This window comes from Salmo salar, chromosome 13, assembly GCF_965601325.2.
Source record: "Salmo salar chromosome 13, fSalSal1, whole genome shotgun sequence".
NCBI lineage: Eukaryota > Metazoa > Chordata > Actinopteri > Salmoniformes > Salmonidae > Salmo > Salmo salar.
The window spans coordinates 23333987-23358773 of NC_138303.1; the positions used below are offsets into that span (position 1 = coordinate 23333987).

Here is a 24787-nt window from a genome sequence, read left to right on the forward strand (position 1 = left end):
AAGCCATCACCTACAGAGAGATGAACCCGGAGAAGAGTCCCCTAAGCAAGCTGGTCCTGGGGCTCTGTTCACAAACACAAACAGACCCCCAGAGCCCCTGGAAAGCAACACAATTATACCCAACCAAATCATGAGAAAAAAAGATGATAATTACTTGACATATTGGAAAGAATTAACACAAAAAATGAGCAAACTAGAATGCTATTTGGACATAAACAGAGAGTACACAGTGGCAGAATACCTGACCACTGTGACTGACCCAAACTTAAGGAGAGCTTTGACTATGTACAGACTCAGTGAGCATAGCCTTGCTATTGAGAAAAGCCGCCGTAGGCAGACTTGGCTCTCAAGAGAAGACAGGCTATGTGCACACTGCCCATAAAATGAGGTGGAAACTGAGCTGCACTTCCTAACCTCCTGCCAAATCTATGACCATATTAGAGACATATATCCCTCAGATTACACAGATCCACAAAGAATTAGAAAACAAACTTGATTTTGATAAACTCCCATATCTACTGGGTGAAATACCACGACAGCAGTATTTGTGACCTGTTGCCATAGAAAAGGGCAACCTGTGAAGAACAAACACCATTGTAAATACAACCCATATTTATGTTTACTTATTTTCCTTTTTGTACTTTAACCATTTGCACATCGTTACAACACTGTATATATAAATAATATGACATTTATAATGTAGGGAGAGAGAGAGAGAGAGAGAGAGAGAGAGAGAGAGAGAGAGAGAGAGCAGAGAGAGGGAGGGAGGGAGGGAGGGAGGGAGGGAGGGAGGGAGGGAGGGAGGGAGGGAGGGAGGGAGGGAGGGAGGAGAAGAGAAGAGAAAAGCAAGTAGAATATCTTCATATAGGGCTGCTCTGACTAGGATAGCTCAAACCCCATGATAATACAGACTTATGGTTTACTCTTTGAGCCTTTCCAAATGAAATGCATTCAAATAAGTATGTCTGAAATGTTGACATGTCTGAAATGTCTTTGTGACTGTCTGGGTGATTGAAGTGTGCTTTCCCAATCACATAATAAAGCCTTCAAAGAAATGCGAGCCTTGTCTGTCATTATCAGGTCACATGACAGGATTGTGTACAGGATATCCATGTGTAAAGAATGCACTCTGTTCTAATTGCCTTTCTCTGTCACTTCCTGTACAATAAGCCTTCACATCCTCCCTCCCTCCCTCCCATCCACCAAACATCCTCTCTCTCTCCACAGGCATGCCAGACTGACCATGACAGGCCCTGACACATCATACCAGGGAAAACCTCAGGGAAGAAGACTATGGAAATCTCTGTCACTGTCACTATTCTCTGTTTAACGATAATATTGACCAACCAAATCCAGTCTGACCAGGGTTATAGAACGAAGGACAAACTAGATCAGAGGACGGCCCAAAAAAACGGTCAAAGTCTCCAGTCACCCAAGTCATAGACTGTTCTCTCTGCTACCGCACGGCAAGCAGTATCGGAGTGCCAAGTCTAGGTCCAAAAGGCTCCTTAACAGCTTCTACCCCCGAGCTATAAGACTGCTGAACAATTAATCAAATGGCCACCCGGACTATTTAAATTGACCCCCCCCCCCCCTTTTTGTTTTTACACTGCTGCTACTCGGTGTTTATCATCTATGCATAGTCACTTTACCCCTACCTACATGTACATATTACCTCGACTAACCTGTACCCCCACACATTTACTCAGTACCGGGCCCCCTGTATATCACCTCGTTATTGTTATTCTACTGTGTTAGTTTTTATTTTTACTTTATTTTATTTAGTAAATATTTTCTTAACTCTATTTCTTTAACTGCACTGTTGGTTAAGGGCTTGTAAGTAAGTATTTCACAGTAAGGTCGACACCTGTTGTATTTGGCGCATGTGACAAATAACATTTGATTTGATTTAATCTACAGTATACAGGGCCTTAAGAAAGTATTCACACCTCTTGACTTTTTCCACATTTTGCTGTGTTACAGCCTGAATTAAAAATGGATAAATTGCAATTTTGTGTCACTGACCTACACACAATTCCTCATAATATCAAATTATGTTTCTAGACCTTTTTAGAAATGAATACAAAACTAAAAGCTGAAATGTCTTGAGACAATACGTATTCAACCGCTTTGTTATGGCAAGCCTAAATAAGTTCAGGAGTAAAGATTTGCTTTACAAGTCACATAATAAGTTGCATGGACTCGCTCTGTGTGCAATAATAGTGTTTAACATTACTTTTGAATGACTACCTCATCTCTGTACTCCACACATGCAGATAATTTTAAGGTCCCTCAATCGAGCAGTGACCAGGGCACCTATTGTTAGATTGGTTAATAAAAAATAAAAATGAAAGACATTGAATATCCCGTTGAGCATGGTGAAGTTATTAATTACACATGGAAACCACTCAAGGATTTCACCATGAGGTCAATGGTGACTTTAAGACAGTTACAGAGTTTAACGGCTGTGATAAGAGAAAAATATTACAATATATACATCCAGTTTGCAATAAGGCACTAAAGTTACAACTGAAAAAAATGTGTCCTGAAATCAAAGCGTTATGTTTGTGGCATATCCAACACAACAGATCACTGAGTACCACTCTTCATATTTTCCAGTATGGTGATGGCTGCATTATGTTATGGGTATGCTTGTCATAGGAATGGACAAGGGATAAATAGACTAGGCAAAATCCTAGACGAAAACCTAGTTCAGTCTGCTTTCCAACAGATGCTGGGAGACATTCACCTTTCAGCAGGACAATAAACTAAAACACAAGGTCAAATATACACTGGAGTTGCTTACCGAGACAACATTGAATGTTCCTCAATGGCCTAGTTACAGTTTGATTGACATCGGATTGAAAATCTATGGCAAGACTTAAAGTTGGCTGATCTAGCAATGATCAACAACCAACTTGACAGAGCTTGAAGAATTTGTAAAATAATTATGTGCAAATATTGCACAATCCAGGTGTGCAAAGCTCATAGAGACTTACCCAGGAAGACTCACAGCTGTAATCGCAGCTAAAGGTGACTCTAACATGTATTGACTCAGGGGTGTGAACACTTTTTCTGTATTTCATTTTCAATAAATTTGCAAAAATGTCTAAAAACATGATTTCACTTTGTCATTATGAGGTATTTCATCCATTTAGAATTTTGGCTGAAACACAACAAAATGTGGAATAAGTCAAGGGGTATGAATACTTTCTGAAGGCGTTGTACATTCAGAGACACAGAGGGAATTGGAAGTTTAGTAATAGGTCTTCCTTTGATCAATTTATGTCAATTCTGCTCTGTACTATCTGTCCACTGATCAGCATGAGAGCTAGAATTCCAGAGAATGGTTTACTGATTCAGAGAAGTAAAGATGCTCTGTTTTATTTCACTGACTCATGACAGCACCCCAGTAAAAAATGTATTGATCCCTGATATGACTGATCTATGAATGAATCACTCACAGAGAAAATCTGCTCACTGTCTCTCTTTAACTCTGCTGCCATGCCTTGTGGAAGAAAAGGAATTGACGATGGTTGTGTAGTATGAAGAGATATGTTCATCAATCATTTAGAAAGCCTGCATCGATATTTCTGTGTAACTAAAGTATAAACAATAACCACACAGTTGAAGTCGGAAGTTTACATACACCTTAGCCAATTGCATTTAAACTCAGTTTTTCACAATTCCTAACATTTAATCCTAGTAAAAATTATGCGTTAGGTCAGTTAGGATCACCACTTTATATTAAGAATGTAAAATGTCAGAAAATTATTTATTTCAGCTTTTATTTATTTCATCACATTCCCAGTGGGTCAAAAGTTTACATACACTCAATTAGTATTTGGTAGCATTGCCTTTAAATTGTTTAACTTGGGTCAAATGTGTCGGGTAGCCTTCCACAAGCTTTTTGGAGAAAAAGTTTCTATAGGATTGAGGTCAGGGCTTTGTGATGGCCACTCCAATACCTTGACTTTGTTGTCCTTAAGCCATTTTGCCACAACTTTGGAAGTGTGCTTGGGGTCATTGTTCATTTGGAAGACGCATTTGCAACCAAGCTTTAACTTCCTGACTGATGTCTTGAGATGTTGCTTCAATATATCCACATAATTTTTCTCCCTCATGATGCCATCTATTTTATGAAGTGCACCAGTCCCTCCTGCAGCAAAGCACCCCCACAACATGATGCTGCCACCCCCGTTCTTCACGGCTGGGATGGTGTTCTTCGGCTTGCAAGCCTCCCCTTTTTTCCTCCAAACATAATGATGGTCATTATGACCAAACAGTTCTATTTTTGTTTCATCAGACCAGAGGACATTTCTCCATTTCTACTTTTGTACCTGTTTCCTTCAGCATCTTCACAAGGTCCTTTGCTGTTGTTCTGGGATTGATTCGCAGTTTTTGCACTTTTTGGCTGATTTCTTTTGATTTTTCCATGATGTCAAGCAAAGAGATACTGAGTTTGAAGGTAGGCCTTGAAATACATCCACAGGTACACCTCAAATTGACTCAAATGATGTCAGTTCGCCTATCAGAAGCTTATAAAGCCATGATGGAATTTTCTGGAATTTTCCAAGCTGTTTAAAGGCACAGTCAACTTAGTGTATGTAGACTTCTGACCCACTGGAATTGTGATACAGTGAATTATAAGTTAAATAATCAGTCTGTAAACAGTTGTTGGATAAATGACTTGTGTCATGCACAAAGTAGACGTCCTAACCGACTTGCCAAAACTATAGTTTGTTAACAAGAAATTTGTGGAGTGGTTGAAAAATGAGTTTTATTGACTCCAACCTAAGTGTATGTAAACTTCTGACTTCAACTGTATATTATTATTTTTTTTAATTGCAGGACGTAACATATCATACGAAATGGATGATTTACAGGGGCCCATTTTGGCTTGTGAGCGTTACTTTTAAAACTACTGGCTGAAATTGTACAAAATCTTTATAACACATCTTTAATAAGGTTTCCTACAACCAGAACCACCATACTGCCCCAGGTTGACAGTGGTTGTCAGGTGGAGGGTGGAGGGTGTGACAGCGTGAAGGAGTCTTGAGGACAAATTCACCCCTCTTTTCAGAACGAGGCCTGCTATTCACATCCCTGTGGCGCCATAGAGAGGAGATTAAAATATGAATTGTGGGAGCCTGGGTTCATTTTCATATAATTATTGCATATTAGCAAACAATTGCATCTATTAATATTCTGCCCAATGTTGGGTTGGTTGACCTTTGATCCCAGCGGACATCTGGGGGTGTTCCGAAAACTGTGGAGTAGAAAAAACACATTTGAAACACACACAAAACCCACACATGAAATATGTTGTGTGTGTGTTTGAACAGCATTATTTCTGATCTGAACACTGATCTGAACACACACTTGCACGTGTATACCCAGAATAAACAGTCAAATACCCTAACACCAAATGCTTATCAGATGTTAACAATTGTTTAACCATAGTGAACAATATGTCAGCTATGCACGGCAAAGTATCCATCTTGAATGAGACCATTTAGGTCAGCCAGTGGATATGAATGTGATCACAATGGCAAGGCAGGAGATGCTGTGGCATTTCAGTCGTGGAACTTCAGTGGTCAGCTCTGTCAACCAATCAGTGATTGAAGAGAAACATCAAGCGATGTGTGTGGGTGTGAAAACCAGTTCACATCAAACCCCCATAAGCCCCTCAGAGATTGCTGTAAAATAAAATATAATTTGTGGGGAGAAGTTGGGAGTACTTCACTGGGTGAGTATTGGATTGACTCCATACATAACAAGAGCCTCAGGCTCCTTAAAGAATTCTGACTGATTTAGAACAGCAGGCAAGCAAGGAGGAGGGAGGGATAGAGAGGGAGGTGTAGTATATATGGACTAAGCTTGAGGTCTGAGAGGGAGGCGAGCCTCATGGCTGGCAAACAATTAACCACTGTGTAAATGTGTGTGTGTGTGTGTGTGTGTGTGTGTGTGTGTGTGTGTGTGTGTGTGTGTGTGTGTGTGTGTGTGTGTGTGTGTGTGTGTGTGTGTGTGTGTGTGTGTGTGTGTCTGTGTGTGTGTGTGTCTGTGGTTGTTCAGAGCTGAGAATGGGGTATGTCTTTAGAAGTTTGTATGTTGACATTTTTCTACTAACAAAAGCATTTTGCCGCTCCCGCTATAACATCTACTAAACTGTATACGAAACCAATAAACTTTGATTTGATTTGAATTTGGATAAATATGTTTGTATAGACCTTCCAAGCCTCCTCTGTAACCAGCTTGCCCAGTAGAACACTCCGTCGACCAACCTCATTCAACATGGTGAATGTTCCTCCCTTCCAGTGCTGAGATGTTCTCTGCCCCTAAATAATAGAATCTGTCTCACTCTCTGCTCCTCTTGTGTGCTGCAAGGTTGGGAGGCAGTGAAGTGGAAGGCTGAATGCATGGAGACAGGCTAGTTTTCTACGCCTGCAGCCAAGCGAGCGAGTGGCTTACGTAATGGAGGGGGGTATTAGAGGACCAGTGTTGAACATCTACCACATGACAACCCCTGTCTCTTTGTCATCATGTGCTTTCACTCTTTCTCTTTGTCAAATCCTCAAAAAGTTCTACAGCTGCACCATTGAGAGCATCTTGACTGGCTGCATCACCGCTTGGTACAGCTTTCTCTCTCTGATGCACACACTCTTTCTCTCTCTCGCTATTTAATCAGTGGGCAGAAATGTAATAATAAATGTACACTCTGTCCATTTCAACACTCTCTCACTCTTTCACTCTTTCTCTCTCCCTCCCCTTCTCCCTAGGAGCAATGTGCAACCACAGCATTCTGAAACTACCTGCCTCTTTTACAGGTTTCCCCTTGGTTTTAGAACCTGTAGGTAATTCCTGTGAGATGTTTGGAACCTGGAAATTCAGCTGGTGCCTTGTGCATTATTGAATAGAAAATCAAACCCTACGGCCATTTGATTTCCCTCAGGTGTAGAAGACTTATGTTCCTAATTATTTCACACAACACCAATAACATGTCCGTCTAATACGGAATAACAAATGTACTTCTGAAGAACTTCGCATTTTAATAAACAGCAACTGTGCTGATATCAATAATGGTTGTGTAACAGTAGACTTTGAAGTGTTGACGTTGTTTTGGTTTCATTGTCATGCTTAAAGGGAAACAACTGTGCAGTACATTCAGTAAAATTCAATAAAAAAATCCAATGAGGATACAAACATACTAAAACTGACAATGCTAAACATGACACCTGATAGGGTACTAGATGAGATGTGTGTGTCTCCATAGGTGAAAATGATCACAAAGTACCGAGATATCACACACACACACAACACACGCACACGCACGCGCACGCACACGCACACGCACACGCACACACACAGGCCTTAGTGATTAATTTAATGAAACACCTTGATCCAGCCTACTGTCCAGCCTACTGTGTGCTCTCTGTCTCTGTGGTCACCTGGGACAGGTTTCACACTGTATTCCTTTACTCCGTGGCACCACAGATCAATATAGCTCTTTGACTTCCTGGTTAATATTAAACACTCTGCATTGATTGGTGGACGCACAGCATTCCAGAGGGATGGCCACCCAATTACTGTCAGTTATAAAGCTAAATAGGAAGGCGGCTTACACAATACTGTTCGCTTTGTACTGCTCCTTTCACAAGGATCTTTATCATACACTGGCCTTAGTGTTCACTTTAAAGTCATGTGTTTGTCATTATTAAAGAGAATGGGGGTAAACCAATGATGAGTTTACTTATTAATTGTCACATTAAGTTCACCACGTTGTTTATTTTAGTTTGAGGTAAATAAAACAATAGATCACTTGGTGAAATTCAGATGTCATTGAGTCAATATTCAATATTGATGTAATGCGTCATGAGACAGAGAGGGTGACTGCATTTGCAGATGATGGGAGATGGTAGACAAGTGTGTGTATGAAACAGCAGGTCACACACCAGCAGTCACAGCGCATCACTGCCCCAGAAGTGGCTGACGTGAAGAAGCCAGCAGCAGTAAGCTAGTGGCCTCTAACCCCTTCAGAATGTCATGTAGCATGTGACTGGCACTGGCAGCGCCCATACTACTAGAGAATGAGAGCAACAGAGAGGCTGCCCTTGGAAATAAAGGGATTCTCTTTCTAATTAAATATTTATTAAGGGATGTTAATCACTGAGTACAAGCATCGTAGACTCCCCAATGAAACCCATTACCCCCACCAACCCCTCCTCCCTACCCTACACAGGATGCACATGAAATGAAATTTTAGTCTAAATGACAACAAAGTAAAGGAACACATTTCCGCCTGTCCTGCACAGCCAGGCACGACTCCAACACCATCAATAAGTCTCGCTATTGTTATTTTACTGCTGCTCTTTAATTACTTGTTACTTTTATTTCTCATTTAGTATTTATTTTCATTATTTTCATAATTTATTTTTTGGTTTATTGGTTAGGGGCTCGTAAGTAAGCTTTTCACTGTAAGGTCTACACCTGTTGTATGCGGCGCATGTGACTAATACAATTTGATTTGGTTTGATTTGATTTAATAAGGTAAGGGATCACGAGACATAAACCAAAGTTAGAGTGCATAAAAAACATGATAAAAGTAAAGGTGAGTTTGTCAAGTCAGCATGCAGGCTCCCAGGCACTCAATGAGGAGATGAAATGGGATGGAAGCTGCTTCCATGCAACACTATGCAGGCTACCACTCTCACAGCCTGTGGTGTTGTGGGGTAATCAACTGCTATCTGTACAGGCACAAACAAGAGGGAGCTTTTCCGATGGAGAGCAGTGTGCGCATCCCATCTGATCCCAGCTACAGTACAGTACAGTACCTCATGCCAAGATACTGCTTTTCCCTTGTCAATATACTGTGACTCCATACCAACTGTAAAGAATAATACTGCAGATAGTTGTTTAATGAATTAGTGGCTACCTTGTTTCAAAGATATTATTATGGCTTTAACTCAAGAGTTCTGATTCAACTGGTGTTCTCCTGATAAATTAACAGGTGTTCTCTTGTAGCCTACTTTGAAGGCTACTTCAAAGAACCTACCTACCCAAATCAAATCAAATTGTATTTGTCACATGCTTCGTAAACAACAGGTGTAGACTAAAAGTAAAATGCTTACTTGCAGGCCCTTCCCAACAATGCAGAGAGAAAGAAAATAGAGAAATAATAGAAAAGTAAAACACGTAATAATTAAAGTAATTATACACAATGAGTAATGATAACTTGGCTATATACACAGGGTACCAGAACTAAGTCAACGTGCCGAAGGTACGAGGTAATTGAGTTAGATATGTACATATAGGAAGGGGTAAAGTGACTAGGCAACAGGATATATAATACAACAGTAGCAGCATATGTGACCCGTTTCAGGAAACTAGGCATATGTCACAGGTCACCACTTCACAGAAGAGCCGTTTGAACGTAAACTTTTTTTAATCAAAAAGTGTTTTAAGGCAGAAATGCCTTCTCAAACATGTGAACTTTCATGTGCCTTAATAACAAATGTGTATGCCATCTGTAAATATAAATACAATTGTTAAATTACGAGCCTAGTTGGTTTAGCCAGAGATTGGCTATGATGCTGACCACACCGTACGCGTTGAGTTTGCGATCGTTGCAAAATAAATGTAAACATACATGTTATTCAATCATTGCACCTACACTGCTCACGCACGCTAACGAGTGTCTGCGTTGCCAAGCGCTAAAATAGAAGTGGCTTCTATTAGTAACGCCGAACGCGAAGTCCTGCCTCTCCCATCTCCTCATTGGCTTTTAGAAGCATATACCCATGTGCCATTTCTTCATTGGTTATACCCACGTGGGTGATTGAAAGATGAACTGAGGATGGTCGGTCGGTTGTGGTAATACACCTTATTATGAAAGTTAGATGCCAATCGCCATATAAAGTCCAAAGAAGAAAAAGCGTGGAAGGAGGAGAGATAACTAGAAACGATTCGGTTGACCATTTTATGTGTGGATTAATTGTCGGAGTAGAGGACCTTGTGTATTTCAGGTAAAATAACAACTCAACATTTATATCCCAGGACAAATTAGCTAGCAACACCAAACTAGCTAGCTAAATAGGACAAATTAGCTAGCAACTGCAAGCTAGCTAGCTAAATTGCCATACATGTTAAATGCTTTTCGACCTGTCCCCAAATTAATATAATTGGTTCAGAGTTTGTTTATATATTTCAACCTGTGTGTCGTGATCACATTTGGTTTTGCGCATGATGGCGCACGCGGATTGGCGCACGCGGATGCATGCGTCCGGTTTGGGCATGGTGTAAGATAATGAGTGGGCTGGACATACCGAGAGATGAGTTTGGATTGGTCTGCCATATAGCACGCTTCTGTCTATTTGAGCTGGTCAGTATGTCAATGTTACAGTATTGTTTCCGTCCCTCTCCTCGCCCCTACCTGGGCTCAAACCAGGGACCCTCTGCACACATCAACAACTGACACCCTAGAAGCATCGTTACCTATTGCTCCACAAAAGCCGCAGCCCTTGCAGAGCAAGGGAAACAACTACTTCAATGTCTCAGAGCGAGTGACGTCACCAATTGAAACGCTATTAGCGTGCACCCTGCTAACTAGCTGGCCATTTCACACGGTTACATCAAGGTAATCCTGCCAAACGTGGCTTTTTTTTCAAACTGTATCGCATAGTAAAACTGCATAAACCTAATGTCAAATTAAAGTGTACTGTTAGCTAGCTAACGTTAGCTGGCTGGCTCACTAGCTAATGTTATGTGTATGCTCTCCACTTTCTGGAGGACCAACTTTTCAAATCAGTGTAATTCGAGAATGATAGCTAAGGAGATGGAGAAAACACCTGTCTCCGGATTACATCTTCAAACTAAGGGCAACCATGGTATCCGACAGGAGACGTGTCCAACCATGATGTATACAGGTAAGAAAGTCTAGCTAGCTACATTTTCAGATATTACACATTTCTAATTTTGACAGAAAGTAGTTTCATTTCAAGTTAAAGTGTACTGTTAGCTAGCTAACGTTAGCTGGCTGGCTCGCTAGCTAGCGTTATATGTATGATCTTATTTTTTATATCTCAGACAAATTTGCTTGACTAGTTATAGCCTAATGTTAGCTAGCTAACATTGAACCTGGTTGGTTAGCTACCTGCAGATTCATGCAGGGCAGTACCGTCATGAGTTGGGATTATGGTTTAGCTAGCTACATGTCTTATCAAAAGACTCCACTATGCAAGTATCCATTTAAATAGAATGTCACTGCAACAACTGTTGATAGACATACTAGCTGGTAAATTAGCTCTGGCTATCTACTCTGATTTCAGAACATGGGTAAGATAGTCTAGCTAGCTATATTTTCAGATATTACAGATTTCTAATTTTGAGATAAAGTATTTTAATTTCCAATTAAAGTGTACTGTTAGCTAGCTAGCTATGTGCACTATTTCTATGCTTCCCGTTCTGAAATAACATTTTTGCTTCTTTTACTTTTGGTTTTGAACACCAGCTTGAAACAGCTGAAAATAAAATATTTTTGGTTATGGAAAAATATATTTCACAGCGGTTTCGATGGTACAATGATTATCTACGCTATACTTGTTTGTTTTGTCACATGAACTGAAATTAAGAAAACTATTAGAATTTTTGCAACGAGGAAATGGAGGAGCGATTTCTGCATAGTGCACCTTCAAGGTGTTGTCATAATAAGTGTTCTTTGGACAATATGGTTACATTATGGTTGTGGCATACATGTACATGTTTTTGTGGTTGTGGCAGACATGTTAAAGTTTTAGTAGTGTGTTAGGGTTTTTCTTGAGGATTAGGCATGTGCCCCTAATCCTGTGTGGGAATACAACTGTAAAGGGAGGGGATGAGGTGACCCCTGATTTACATCGGATGACATCTCCAGATGAATAAAGGGGTACTAACATGTGGGCCATGAGAGAGCTCTTCCTCATCCTTGTTTTGAACCGGTAAGGAGTTTAAAGTAGACCAAACTGATGTGAAACAGTCAAGGAGTTCAATCTTCAAGGGTTTAATTTACAAATAGAAAAGTTTGAGGATTTATGAATAGATCCTACCTTTTAGTTTCGCAAGTCATTAGACTCGTGCACTGTGCAGCCTTGTCCTAAAGTGGATTATAAACACTGTGGACGGATGTAATCCGGTTTACAAGGCAGAAATGCGTGTGTGGATATATGAGGGTGGAGCATTAGGACCCTGTAATAGGTGTATTCAGGATTTCCCTTCTCCAGTGCGCTCCAGTCAAGACTGTCAGGACGCATGAATTCCCTTTACTATCAGCAGAACCTGATTGCAGGAACAAAATAGTATAAATTGTTATGCTACCTGCTTAAAGGCGCAGAGGGCTGAGTGAACAGCTTTCTCAACTCATAGGACAGGTAAAAGTAACTGTTTCTGTAAGGGTATTCTTGAATAATAAATGGGGGATCAAAAGTATTGTGGCAGGAGATTAGACATATGCGAGGTCTTGGCGTAGGCTAGTATATTATATTATTAGTGAAAGTAAAGCGGACAATCTAGAGATCGGATAAGATCAACTCTTTGGATCAAGATAGCATGCATGATATTAAAGATGGGAAGCCAACAACAACATCTGAGTATTTGATCTTAATATGGGAATAGGATGTGTAGCCCGGACAGCTGCGCAAGAGGAACATTATGCCTTAGGTTAAAAGAAGAACGAAAATGATCCAACCTGGAGTCACGTTCAAACAACCGAAAGTTTTCTGTGTTTCGAAAGCAAGCGTGTGTGTTATGTGTCACCTGTTTTTTTTAACAATCCTATGGAACTAACGGTTTTCGTCTGGATCCTTCACCATGTCAAAAGTAATTCAGAAGAAAAACCACTGGATCACCAAAGTTACCGAGTGCGCTGTGAATCGGGATGCTCGCGGGGAGCTGAATGTGGAGCTGCGCGGCGGCGCGGAGAATGGAGAGTTTCCATACATCGGCGAAGTTAGAGAGGATGTTTTGGTTTATAAAAACGGACAACTGTCTGAGGGGGAGTTACTGCTGGAAATTGAGGGTTTGTCGGTGTCTGGATTGCCACTCTATGACGTCTTGATTGTGATGAATCGTTGCAAGGGTCCCGTCAGGTTGAAAACTGTCCGACAAGGTAATTGTTCTATTTAAAAGTAATTATATAACACATAGACAAGCACACATATGGTTCAGATATTAGACTTATTGCACAAAACGTTTGTTAATCTATTCAATGAAAGACTGGGAAACGGTGGGATGGGGGCCTTGTCCTGAAAAGCCTCTCTCTTGCACACACATGATCGCACACATACACACACACACACACACACACACACACACACACACACACACACACACACACACACACACACACACACACACACACACACACACACACACACACACACACACACTGTATAGTCAAAGGAGAGAAAGAGGCCAGAGGAGAATTCTTTTATTACTGACAAGTGATCTGAGTCTGTTAAAACCATGGGGACAACAGAAACAGAACAGTCAGCCATGTAAAGTAGGCCAGCGGAATGTGACACTCTCTGGTCATCTTGTTTTCAGCAGAACAGGATCACTGCTTGACATGAAGACTCTGTGACAGTCATCCAGCTTTTGTTTGGCTGTGGCTGGCCTGGCAAGGAGAGCTAAAGATACCAATGGTCAGAGATTAGGCCTCTCACATTGGCTGGATAAACAAGTGTAGCCCAGTCACTACACACAATCACCCGCCACATTTTCCAAATTATGCACCCTCTAACTCCTCAGAGTTTAAAAAGTTTTTCCAGCTTTCCTTATTTCCTTAACCAGAATTTACTTCTTACATCTTACAGTTCGCTCTTTTATCATGCCAATTTAACTCCATCTCATTTACAGTCAGTGGAAGAGAGCAGTGTCGTGTAAGAGAATAGCGTGTTGTGGTCCCATTGCAAAGTGTGGCTAATGCAGACAGATGTAGTACTCATTAGGAGAGACACCACTCGCAGGCGGGCCGACTGACTGGGTTATTTCTGTAAGCTCTCTGGGACTTAGATGAGCTTGACCCATTGCCCATGGTTTGCTGAACATCTGTCTGGAGAGAGAGAGAGAGAGAGAGAGAGAGAGAGAGAGAGAGAGAGAGAGAGAGAGAGAGAGAGAGAGAGAGTGAGTGAGAAGAGAGCGAGAGAGAGAGACAGGGAGAGTGAGAAGAGAGCGAGAGAGAGACAGGGAGATAGTAGAGAGGGAGAGAGAGTGAGAAGAGAGGGAGCGAGAGAGAGAAAGAGAGATAGGGAGAGAGTATAGAGGGAGAAAGAGAGACAGTGTGAGAGAGTGAGAAGAGAGAGAGAGAAAGTGAGAGAGAGAGAAGAGAGAGAGTAAAAGGTACATTTGCATTGTACTTCTGCTTTTTGACAATTCACTTTTCATTGCATGCCTTCATGTTGTGTGTTGTTGTTGTTGTTGTGGTTGTAATCAGTCTCATTCATGTCAGGATATGTTGGGTAGTTGGAAGCAGCACGCATGGCGCTGGGGAGCACTATGTGGAGGCAACGCCAAAAGTCCAGATCCACCCTGTCAGTGGAAATACTGTAGTATACCGTTTGAGACGTATGTGGTATGTTTTACCACACACACAAGACTACCACCATTCTGTCTGTCATTACTTTGGTCATGCTGGTTTACACACACACACACACACACACACACACACACACACACACACACACACACACACACACACACACACACACACACACACACACACACACACACACACACACACACACACACACACACACACACACACACACACACACACACAGACACACACACATTCAACTATTTTCTAAGAGCGTTTCTCTGGGAAAATCATTAACTCTGTTATATAACAAGCTAGTTTCAGTGTTTACCACCTCTCTGATGTACTGTATGAGTAGTGCACTAGTGTATCCATGGTATAGGCAGTGCCCTGTCATAAACCCCTGGCCCCTTTCATGCTAGGGAATGGCCCACCTCCTGTGTTTGCAGAGCATGGGTTTGTTCAGCTTATTTATTTTACATAACAACTGAGACTATATTACCAGAAAGAGACAATTAATTAATGTTTAAAATAACTTTGTAGTCAAATAAACCAGCATGTTAATTGATGCTCAACATTGCTGCATACTGTTTGTTTACATGTCAAAGCAGGGTATCATCAAACCTAGAGACCTAGACAGAGTAAACAAAACACTGAGCTGTAATGCGAAGGAGATCTCAGAGCCTTCTCCATGCCTTTGCCAGCGGCTTCACGCATGAGTCAGCAAATTCCCCTTGACTCTAATGAGCGACGAGCATATTCAGTCTCTACACCTGGGCAACCGATAAGAGCTCCGTTGTGCTTTAACCTGTTGGTTTCCCATGCAGAACCAGGCCCAGCATGGTCCATGGGAATAGGGCACGCCCTGCACTCTCATACCCAGACCAGTGGGGGCAGATCGGATCTCTCCCTCCCCAGGTGGCTGGGGATCCTGTTACTGCAACCAGATCACCTGAGCAGGTAGAATCTCTATCAGTGTGTCCCTGTGTAGGTGCCGGTGTAGGTGTCCCCATAGGTGCCTACAGCTACAGGGAATCTTTCTTTTCATTTGGAATAGTGGATTCCTGTGGTTAAGGTGAAGTATTGTACGGAGATTCCTGTGGTATTGACTCAGTTACAGGACTGTGTGTGTGTGAGTGTGTGTGTGTGTGTGTGTGTGTGTGTGTGTGTGTGTGTGTGTGTGTGTGTGTGTGTGTGTGTGTGTGTGTGTGTGTGTGTGTGTGTGTGTGTGTGTGTGTGTGTGCCTATCCCTTGAGTTTGTAACATATCTGCTAGCTCAGGAATTGTGCTTGGCCCAATTCAAATAATAATACAATAGGGCATGAATGAAAAGCTGTGGAGAAAGTACTGTGCTCAGTTGTGTATATGTATCCATTAGTATTAATCCCTATCCCCATTGTGGGAAATTATTGCAACATTCACATATTCACTCTGACTAGGTCATTAATGTTCTCTGCAAACAAACATATGCAGCAAAAGTGCCAATTACACAGAAACAAGTGAGTGAGAAGCCATAGCTGGTGTACCCAGTGCACTCTTTAGCATATCGCAGCAACTTACCAGTTTGGTGAAACTGACTGTGCATACTGCAGCAATTTACCAGTTTGGCAAAACTGACTGTGCATACCGCAGAAACATTCAATTTTCTTCCTCTTCCTCTATTTCCTTTTCACCCTAGTGCATTCAACTTCTGTGACCTTATGTAACATAGACTAAGTGGCACACAACTCTTTATTGCAGTGTGATTCATTTCACGTCATTATTTCAGTTGTAATACCTTCATCTGAATATAACTGAAACTCTGGCTGTATAAACTCAACAGAAAGTCAGTGGTTTTCTGACATTTCACAGTATTCCTGTAGCCTACCTCTAATGTACATAGACAGTGATTCACGTGTTGTTCAGTCATCCCAACTGACCAGTGAATATGAGGACTTTGACCTGTCTGCACAGCCCTTATCTACTAACTGTTAGTCATAGTCAACTCCCATGTGAGAGGCGTTCATCAGCGTTGTTTTTTCACTTGTAGCCTAACACAGTGTTTCCCAAACAGTGGTTCCTTTTTTCCTTTAACTCACTCTTGAAAGTTGTAATAGAACGCACAAGGTGCAATTTCTAAATTGGGTAGTGCATCATCAGTTTTCCTATTGTCATGTCAGTCATTTCATACCTTGGAGATATATTTATAACTTGTACAAAATGTCCAGATCAACTAGCCCATGTTAGCTAATGCTTTTATCCCATAGATTTTGTTGTAACGTTTGAGTCACTCAGATATCACATGAATACACATTAGACATGGCAAAATGTATAGAATTGCAAGAAGATTTGCTTTAAAATGGCAAAATGTTCTCTGCACCCCATGACAAAATATATAGAATTGCAGGAAATATGCTTTAAACCTCCAACATTTTGGCTTAACAGATGTCTGTATTTTTACATAGCAAAACTAGGGTGCATGGCTGTTTGTGTCAAATTGCTATGCATGATTGATGATTGAAATACTCAACTTGCTAGTAATGTTACTACCTGTTACTAAGGACAGTCAACTGGTCCTTGGACTCCTGGCGAAGTCCTCAATGATGTTGTAACATTATCTCCACCTTTGATCTCAAACGAATTACCACTTTATGAACATAAAAAGACAAAAACAGATGACCTTGTTTTTCAACTCATCTACCCCACCCACCACCAGTGGTGTAAAAGTACTTTAGTAAAACTATTTTAAAGTACTACTTAAGTAGTTATTTGTGGTATCTGTACTTTACTATTTATATTTTGAACAACTTTTACTTCACTACATTCCTAAAGAAAATAATGTACTTTTTACTCCAAACATTTTCTAACACACATCCAAAAGTACTTGTTACATTCTAAATGCTTAGCAGGACAGGAAAATTCACACAATTATCAAGAGAACATCCCTGGTCATCCCTACTGTCTCTGATCTGGTAGACTCACTAAACACACATGCTCAGTTTGTAAATGATGTCTTAATGTTGGTGTTCCCCTGGTTATGTATACATTTAAAACAATATACAGTTGAAGTCGGAAGTTTACATACACCTTAGCCAAATACATTTAAACTCAGTTTTTCACAATTCCTGACATTTAATCCTATTTAAAATTCCCTGTCTTAGGTCAGATAGGATCACCACTTTATTTTAAGAATGTGAATTGTCAGAATAATAGTAGAGAGAATGATTTATTTCAGCTTTTATTTCTTTCATCACATTCCCAGTGGGTCAGAAGTTTACATACACTCAATTAGTATTTGGTAGCATTACCTTTAAATTGTTTAACTTGGGTCAAATGTTGTCGGGTAGCCTTCCACAAGCTTCCCACAATAAGTTGGGTGAATTTTGGCCCATTCCTCCTGACAGAGCTGGTGTAACTGAGTCAGGTTTGTAGGCCTCCTTGCTCGCATACGCTTTTTCAGTTCTGCCCACAAATGTTCTATAGGATTGATGTCAGGGCTTTGTGATGGCCACTCCAATACCTTGACTTTGTTGTCCTTAAGCCATTTTGCCACAACTTTGGAAATATGCTTGGGGTCATTGTCCATTTGGAAGACCCATTCGCGACCAAGCTTTAACTTCCTGATTGATGTCTTGAGATGTTGCTTCAATATATCCACATAATTGTCCTCCCTCATGATGCCATCTAGTTTGTGAAGTGCACCAGTCCCTCCTGCAGCAAAGCACCCCCACAACATGATGCTGCCACCCCCGTGCTACACGGTTGGGATGGTGTTCTTCAGCTTGCAAGCCCCTCCCTTTTTCCTCCAAACATAACGATGATCATTATGGCCAAACAATTCTATTTTTGTTTCATCAGACCAGAGGGCATTTCTCCAGAAATTATGATCTTTGTCCCCATGTGCAGTTGCAAACCGTAGTCTGTCTTTTTTATGGCAGTTTTGGGGCAGTGGCTTCTTCCTTGCAGAGCGACCTTTCAGGTTATGTCGATATAGGACTCGTTTTACTGTGGATATAGATACTTTTGTACCTGTTTCCTCCAGCATCTTAACAAGGTACTTTGCTGTTGTTCTGGGATTGATTCGCACTTTTCGCACCAAAGTACGTTCATCTCTAGGAGACAGAATGCGTCTCCTTCCTGAGTGGTATGACGGCTGTGTGGTTCCATGGTGTTTATACTTGTGTACGATTGTTTGTACAGATGAACGTGGTACCTTCAGGCATTTGGAAATTGCTCCCAAGGATGAACCAGACTTGTGGAGGTTTCCAATTTTTTTCTGAGGTCTTGGCTGATTTCTTTTGATTTTCCCATGATGTCAAGCAAAGAGGCACTGAGTATGAAGGTAAGCCTTGAAATACATCCACAGGTACACCTCCAATTGACTCAAATGATGTCAATTAGCCTATCAGAAGCTTATAAAGCCATGACATCATTTTCTGGAATTTTCCAAGCTGTTTAAAGGCACAGTCAAATTAGTGTATGTAAACTTCTGACCCACTGGAATTGTGATACGGTGAATTATAAGTGAAATAATCAGTCTGTTAACAATTGTTGGAAAAATGACTTGTGTCATGCACAAAGTAGATGTCCTAACCGACTTGCCAAAACTATAGTTTGTTAACAAGAAATTTGTGGAGTGGTTGAAAAATGAGTTGACTCCAACCTAAGTGTATGTACATTTCTGACTTCAGCTATATACATTTTTTTGGTTTAATTTAAGGAATTTGAAATTATTTATACTTTCACTTTTGATACTTAAGTACATTTTAGCAATTACATTTACTTTTGATACTTAAGTATATTTAAAACCAAATACTTTTAGACTTTTACTCAAGTAGTATTTTACTGGGTGACTTTCACTTTTACTTGAGTCATTTTCTATGAAGGTATCTTTACTTTTTCTAAAGTATGACAATTGGATACTTTTTCTACTACTGCCCACCACTCACGGAACTGACAGGGCCTCCCTCCTTCCCTCCTCACCCCCTAACCATCCTCACCCCGTCAGCCCTGGGGTTGACAGTGACCTGCATTCTTGGTGGTTGGTTACTCTTTTATCAGCCAGGTGTCCAACCTCTATCTCCCAGGCTGTCAGGGGGGTCTGGTCACCTGGAGCTCCAGCCCCAGCAACCACAAGAGTTCCACCCCCAGCCCAAGCAACCCCAGCCTGAGCCCTGCTCCACAGACGGCCAGGGGGATCAGGACCTCCTGCAGGGAGGGAGGAATACCAGACATTCCTGGGGAGTGGGACTGGGAGGCTCCTGGTACGCTCTACTGAATCATCTAGTCAGCCCGCTCGCCTGCCTGCCTGCCTTGCCCTGTTTCCCAAAAACTGCCACTTCATTCATGCTGTTTCATGTCTTGCACACGCGCCGGCACGCACAAACACATGCACACACTCGCGGACTCGTGCACAACACAGCCGCGACCTGGAACCCTTAGTGAAAATGCAATTTTACTCACACGATGCGTCTGCTCCAATCACTGGGTTCTCACAGATTTGCATTGTGACTCTGACGTTTTATATCACAAGATAAAAAGCAATAGCACCACTTCTAGAATCATCATCATCAAGTTTTATACATATTTCAGCAATTACAGTTATTGAATAACAAGACAGCTTTGTACTAGTAGGAATTTTAAAACCTCATATACAGTGAGCTACAAATGTTTTGGGACATTGTTTTAGTTCTGTACTCCAGCATTTTGGATTTGAAATGAAGGTTTAGATTGTCAGCTTTAATTCCAAGGTATTTTGATGCATATTAGGTGTACTGTTTAACATTTACAGCACTTTTTGTACATAGTCCACCCATTTTAGGGGAGAAAAAGTATTGGGACAAATTCACCTACAGTACCAGTCAAAAGTTTGCACACACCTACTCATTCCAGGGTTTTTCTTTATTATGCCAAGAGTGTGCAAAGCTGTCATCAAGGCAAAGGGTGGCTACTTTGAAGAATCTCAAATCTAAAATATATTTAGATTTGTTTAACACTTTTTTGGTTACTACATGATTCCATATGTGTTATTTCCTAGTTTTGACATCTTCACTATTATTCTACAATGTAGAAAATAGTAAAAATAAAAATAAAATACTTGAATGAGTAGGTGTGTCCAAACTTTTGACTGGTACTGTACAGTATATGTTTATTGAAGTTGTCAAAAGTTAAGTATTTGGTCCCCTATTCCTTACATGCAATGACTAGAAATTTGACTGTACACATTTGTTGGATGCATTTCCTCTTTGTTTTGGTTGTGTTTCAGACTATTTTGTGGCCAATAGAAACTATTGGTAAATAATGTATTATTTTGTAAATAGTGTCATTTTGTGACTTTACAGATGGCATGTTACAGATGTATGATATTTGTGCGTCTGAAACGTTCTCATTCATCATTATTTATTTCATTCAGGATTGTCCGTAATCATGGTAGCAACATATTCAATTCTTATTTATAATAAAAGTGACTCCAAAATGACACAATACATTTTTTCCCATTCATTTCTATTGGCCACAAAATTATCTGAAAGACAACCAAAACAAACAAAAAATACATCCAACAAGTTTGATGTAGTCATTGCATGCAAGGAATATGGGATCATATCCAAAACTTTTGATTACTTCCATACACATATAAGTTAATTCTTCCCAATACTTTTGGTCCCCTAAAAAGGGTGGGGGGGGGGGGGGGGGGGGGGGTACAAAAAGTGATGTAAATACCCTCAAATTAAAGCTGACAGTATGCACTTTAACCTCATATTCATTGTATAATTTCAAATCCAAAGTGCTGGAGTATAGATCCAAAACAACAAACAATGTGTCACTGTCCCAATACTTTTATAGCTCACTGTAATTTCATACTGTACACGTATTCATTAATAGACATGCAAATCTCCCCAGCCATAGATGTCTGTTATGATGTACTGGTCTGAGAATGCATGTGAAGTCCTACTCATATTTGCTTAACTATGAGGACTCTTTCAGTTTTGATTACGTACAACCTACGTGTATGTCCCTGAGGGGCTCGGGGACATGAGAGGCTCAGGGCACAGTCAAAGGCCTGTGCCATAAAACCCATAGCAATTCTCTCTCTCTCTCTCACACACCTCCCTCTTCTCTCTCTTTCCTTAACAGCCCTCTCTTCACTCTCTTTCTTCTTCTCTTTCCGCCCTTGCGCTTCTGTCCTACCTCTCTCTCTCTCTCTCTCTCTCTCTCTCTCTCTCTCTCTCTCTCTCAGTTCCTCCCCCTTCTCCCTGCTCTACTCAGCCAGTGACACATGACGCTTCCATTTTGCTCCTCCCCTCTTATAGGCAGAAACCTAAAAAGGAAGTCTTTATATATACTCAAGACTCAGACAGTGCTTGTTCTGATTTTCTTCATTTCTTTCTTCATTTTTTTGTATTATTTGGTATTACAGCACTGTTGGAGCTAGATACATAAGCATTTCACCTCACCTCCGATAACATCTGCAAAATATGTGTACACGACCAACACAATTTGACTCTCTCTCTCTCTCTCTCTCTCTCTCTCTCTCTCTCTCTCTCTCTCTCTCAAACCATAGCAATTATCTCTTTCTCCATTCAATTTCAATTTAAGGGGCTTTCTTGGCATGGGAAACATATGTACATTACACAAAAAAAACTTCAAAAATAATAAAAACATTTCAAATATCAAATTATATCTATATACAGTGTTGTAACAGGTCACAAATCTTGATATAGGAGTTTATCAATATTGGATTTGTTTTCTAATTCTTTGTAGGTCTGTGTAATCTGAGGGAAATATGTGTCTCTAATATGATCATACATTTGGCTGGAGGTTAGGACGTACAGCTCAGTGTCAACCTCATTTTGTGGGCAGTGTGCACATAGCCTGTCTTCTCTTGAGAGCCAGGTCTGCCTACGGCGGCCTTTCTCAATAGTAAGGCTATGCTCACTGAGTCTGTACATTGTCAAATCTTGTCAAATCTTTCCTTAATTTTGGGTCAATCACAGTGGTCAGGTATTCTGGCACTGTGTACTCTCTGTTTAGGGCCAAATAGCATTTTATTTTGTGCTCTGTTTTTTTGTTAGTTCTTTCCAATGTGTCAAGTAATTATCTTTTAGTTTTCTTAATTTAACCTTTATTTAACTAGGCAAGACAGTTAATTTTTTTTAATTTATTTACAATGACGACCTACTCTGGCCAAACCCGGACGATGCTGGGCTAATTGTGCGCCGCCCTATGGGACTCCCAATCACAGCCGGATGTGATACAGCCTGGATTCGTACCAGGGACTGTAGTGACGCCAGTTGCACTGAGATGCAGTGCCTTAGACCGCTGCGCCTCTCAGCAGTTCTGTTGCTGTCCTGGGGCTCTGTGGGGTCTGTTTGTGATTGTGAACAGAGCCCCAGGACCAGCTTGCTTCGGGGTCTCTTCTCCGGGTTCATCTCTCTGTAGGTGATGGCTTTGTTATGGAAGGTTTGGTTATCGCTTCCTTTTAGATGGTTGTAGAATTTAACTGCTCTTTTCTGGATTTTGATCATTATCAGGTATCGGTCTAATTCTGTTCTGCATGCATTTTTTTTGTGTTTTACGTTGTACACATAGGATATTTTAGTAGAATTATGCATGCAGTCTCAATTTGGTGTTTGTCCCATTTTGTGAATTCTTTATTGGTGAACAGACCCCATACCTCACAACCCTAAAGGGTAATGGGTTCTGTAACTGATTCAAATATTTTTTGCCAGATCCTAATTGGTATGTCAAATGTTATGTTCCTTTTGATGGCATAGGAGGCTCTTCTTTTTCGCCAATTTTAACCATACACTTGTTGTTTGTGTACATGGACTTTATAATGTTGTATGTTTTCCCCCAACACCACTTTCAATCAATTTGTGTAGCAGACCCTCATGCCAAATTGAGTCGAAACCTTTTTTGAAATCAACAAAGCATGAGAAGACTTTGCCTTTGTTACAGGAGAGTTTGCAACCCAAAACTTCAACTACAAACAATGAACACTGGGACATTATAGTTTAACATCTGAATGTTGGGAATGCTGAGAGATGGAATATGGAAAATGAATGTCTATGTTGTGATGTCATTATGTCATTGTATAAAGACGTTATAACGAAAACATTGTAACTCAAGGAGCTTTTACACTGTGTTTATCAGGTTTACATCCTTTACGTGGTGTAGAAAATATCAAGGGTGAAGAGAATGTTTTTGTGACATTAGGATTGTTATTTTAGTTCTCTAACAAGATCATAGTAATTAGGATATTTTGCCTCATAACTAGCCACGCCCCAGGAAGCCCAGAGAGTGTGTCAGTGTGACGAAAACACCCCCTTTTTACCCAAGGGTATAAAAGATTGAGCTAAGAATTAACATATCAGACTAAACGGACCACAAGCTGCAGCTATGTCTACTTTAGTCACGACCCTGGAACTAAACACGAGGTTGAAGAAGACAAAGGAACCTCTTAACAATCAATGCTACGGTTGAGTAGCCATTCTAAGAACTGTATCTAAGAAAGTGAATTTAAGTAGGACCATCCGGTTATTCTCTTCAAATCATCGTCAGCTACACTGCTCTCATCACCACTCTGGGGATATTCGACCCAGCTGATTAGCCGTCCTCAAAAGACCACTCTTCCAGAACGAGTGCAAGTAAACAGACAACTAAGAAAAAGGACATTGTGACCTCTTGTGGACAATCAGAGTCTTACACCTGAGAAAGAAGGAGAAGGCCATCCGAAGAAGAAGGCCCAATCGAACCCTTCTCACAAAGTGGAACCACGAAGGCCTGTGCCCAACAGAGATACACGATGAAGACCTTCAACACGTAAATTCATGCATTACTTCTTACCCAAAAGAGCGGCAGTTCGGGGCAAGGTATTAGGGTTACTGTAGGCGTAGTTCCCAAATGTATCCAAGTGTTTCTTCTCTTTCTCTCTCGCTTTCTCTCTCTCTCTTTAACTCTCCATCTTGTGTAACAAATGTCATATTGTGTTAGTTCGCTAGGGACCTGTTGTCACCGTATTAAGTTTCTAGTCAATAACCTATACTGTGTGTGTGTATCCTGTGTTATCATTTAGTTTGTTAGTAAATAATAATTACATCAATTTGTGTGATGTGGAATGATTAGTAAGACTCGGGTTTGTGCAGATTCATGAAGTCTGTGACGTTCAGAATGAGACTGATATGAGAAAATTATTAATTAGGGACTGTTGTCGATATATATTTATTCTTGAGTTAATTCGGG

General features: G+C 40.7%; 1 protein-coding gene across 13 annotated transcripts in view; it reads left to right on the forward strand.

Annotated features, from left to right (window-relative positions):
- The first annotated feature begins 12250 nt into the window (after positions 1-12250).
- Positions 12251-24787, forward strand: part of LOC106566645 (membrane-associated guanylate kinase, WW and PDZ domain-containing protein 1) — a 196778-nt gene continuing 184241 nt past the window's right edge. For 7 of the 13 annotated variants that reach the window (XM_014134866.3, XM_014134869.3, XM_014134867.3 and 4 more), the window contains exon 1: positions 12253-13138. In XM_014134866.3, the coding sequence (XP_013990341.3) occupies positions 12841-13138 (298 nt within the window). In that variant the 5' untranslated portion in view covers positions 12253-12840. Of the gene's footprint in view, positions 13139-24787 lie in introns of all 13 variants that reach the window. The other 6 variants (XM_045693037.2, XM_014134868.3, XM_014134876.3 and 3 more) reach the window with 3 other exon arrangements.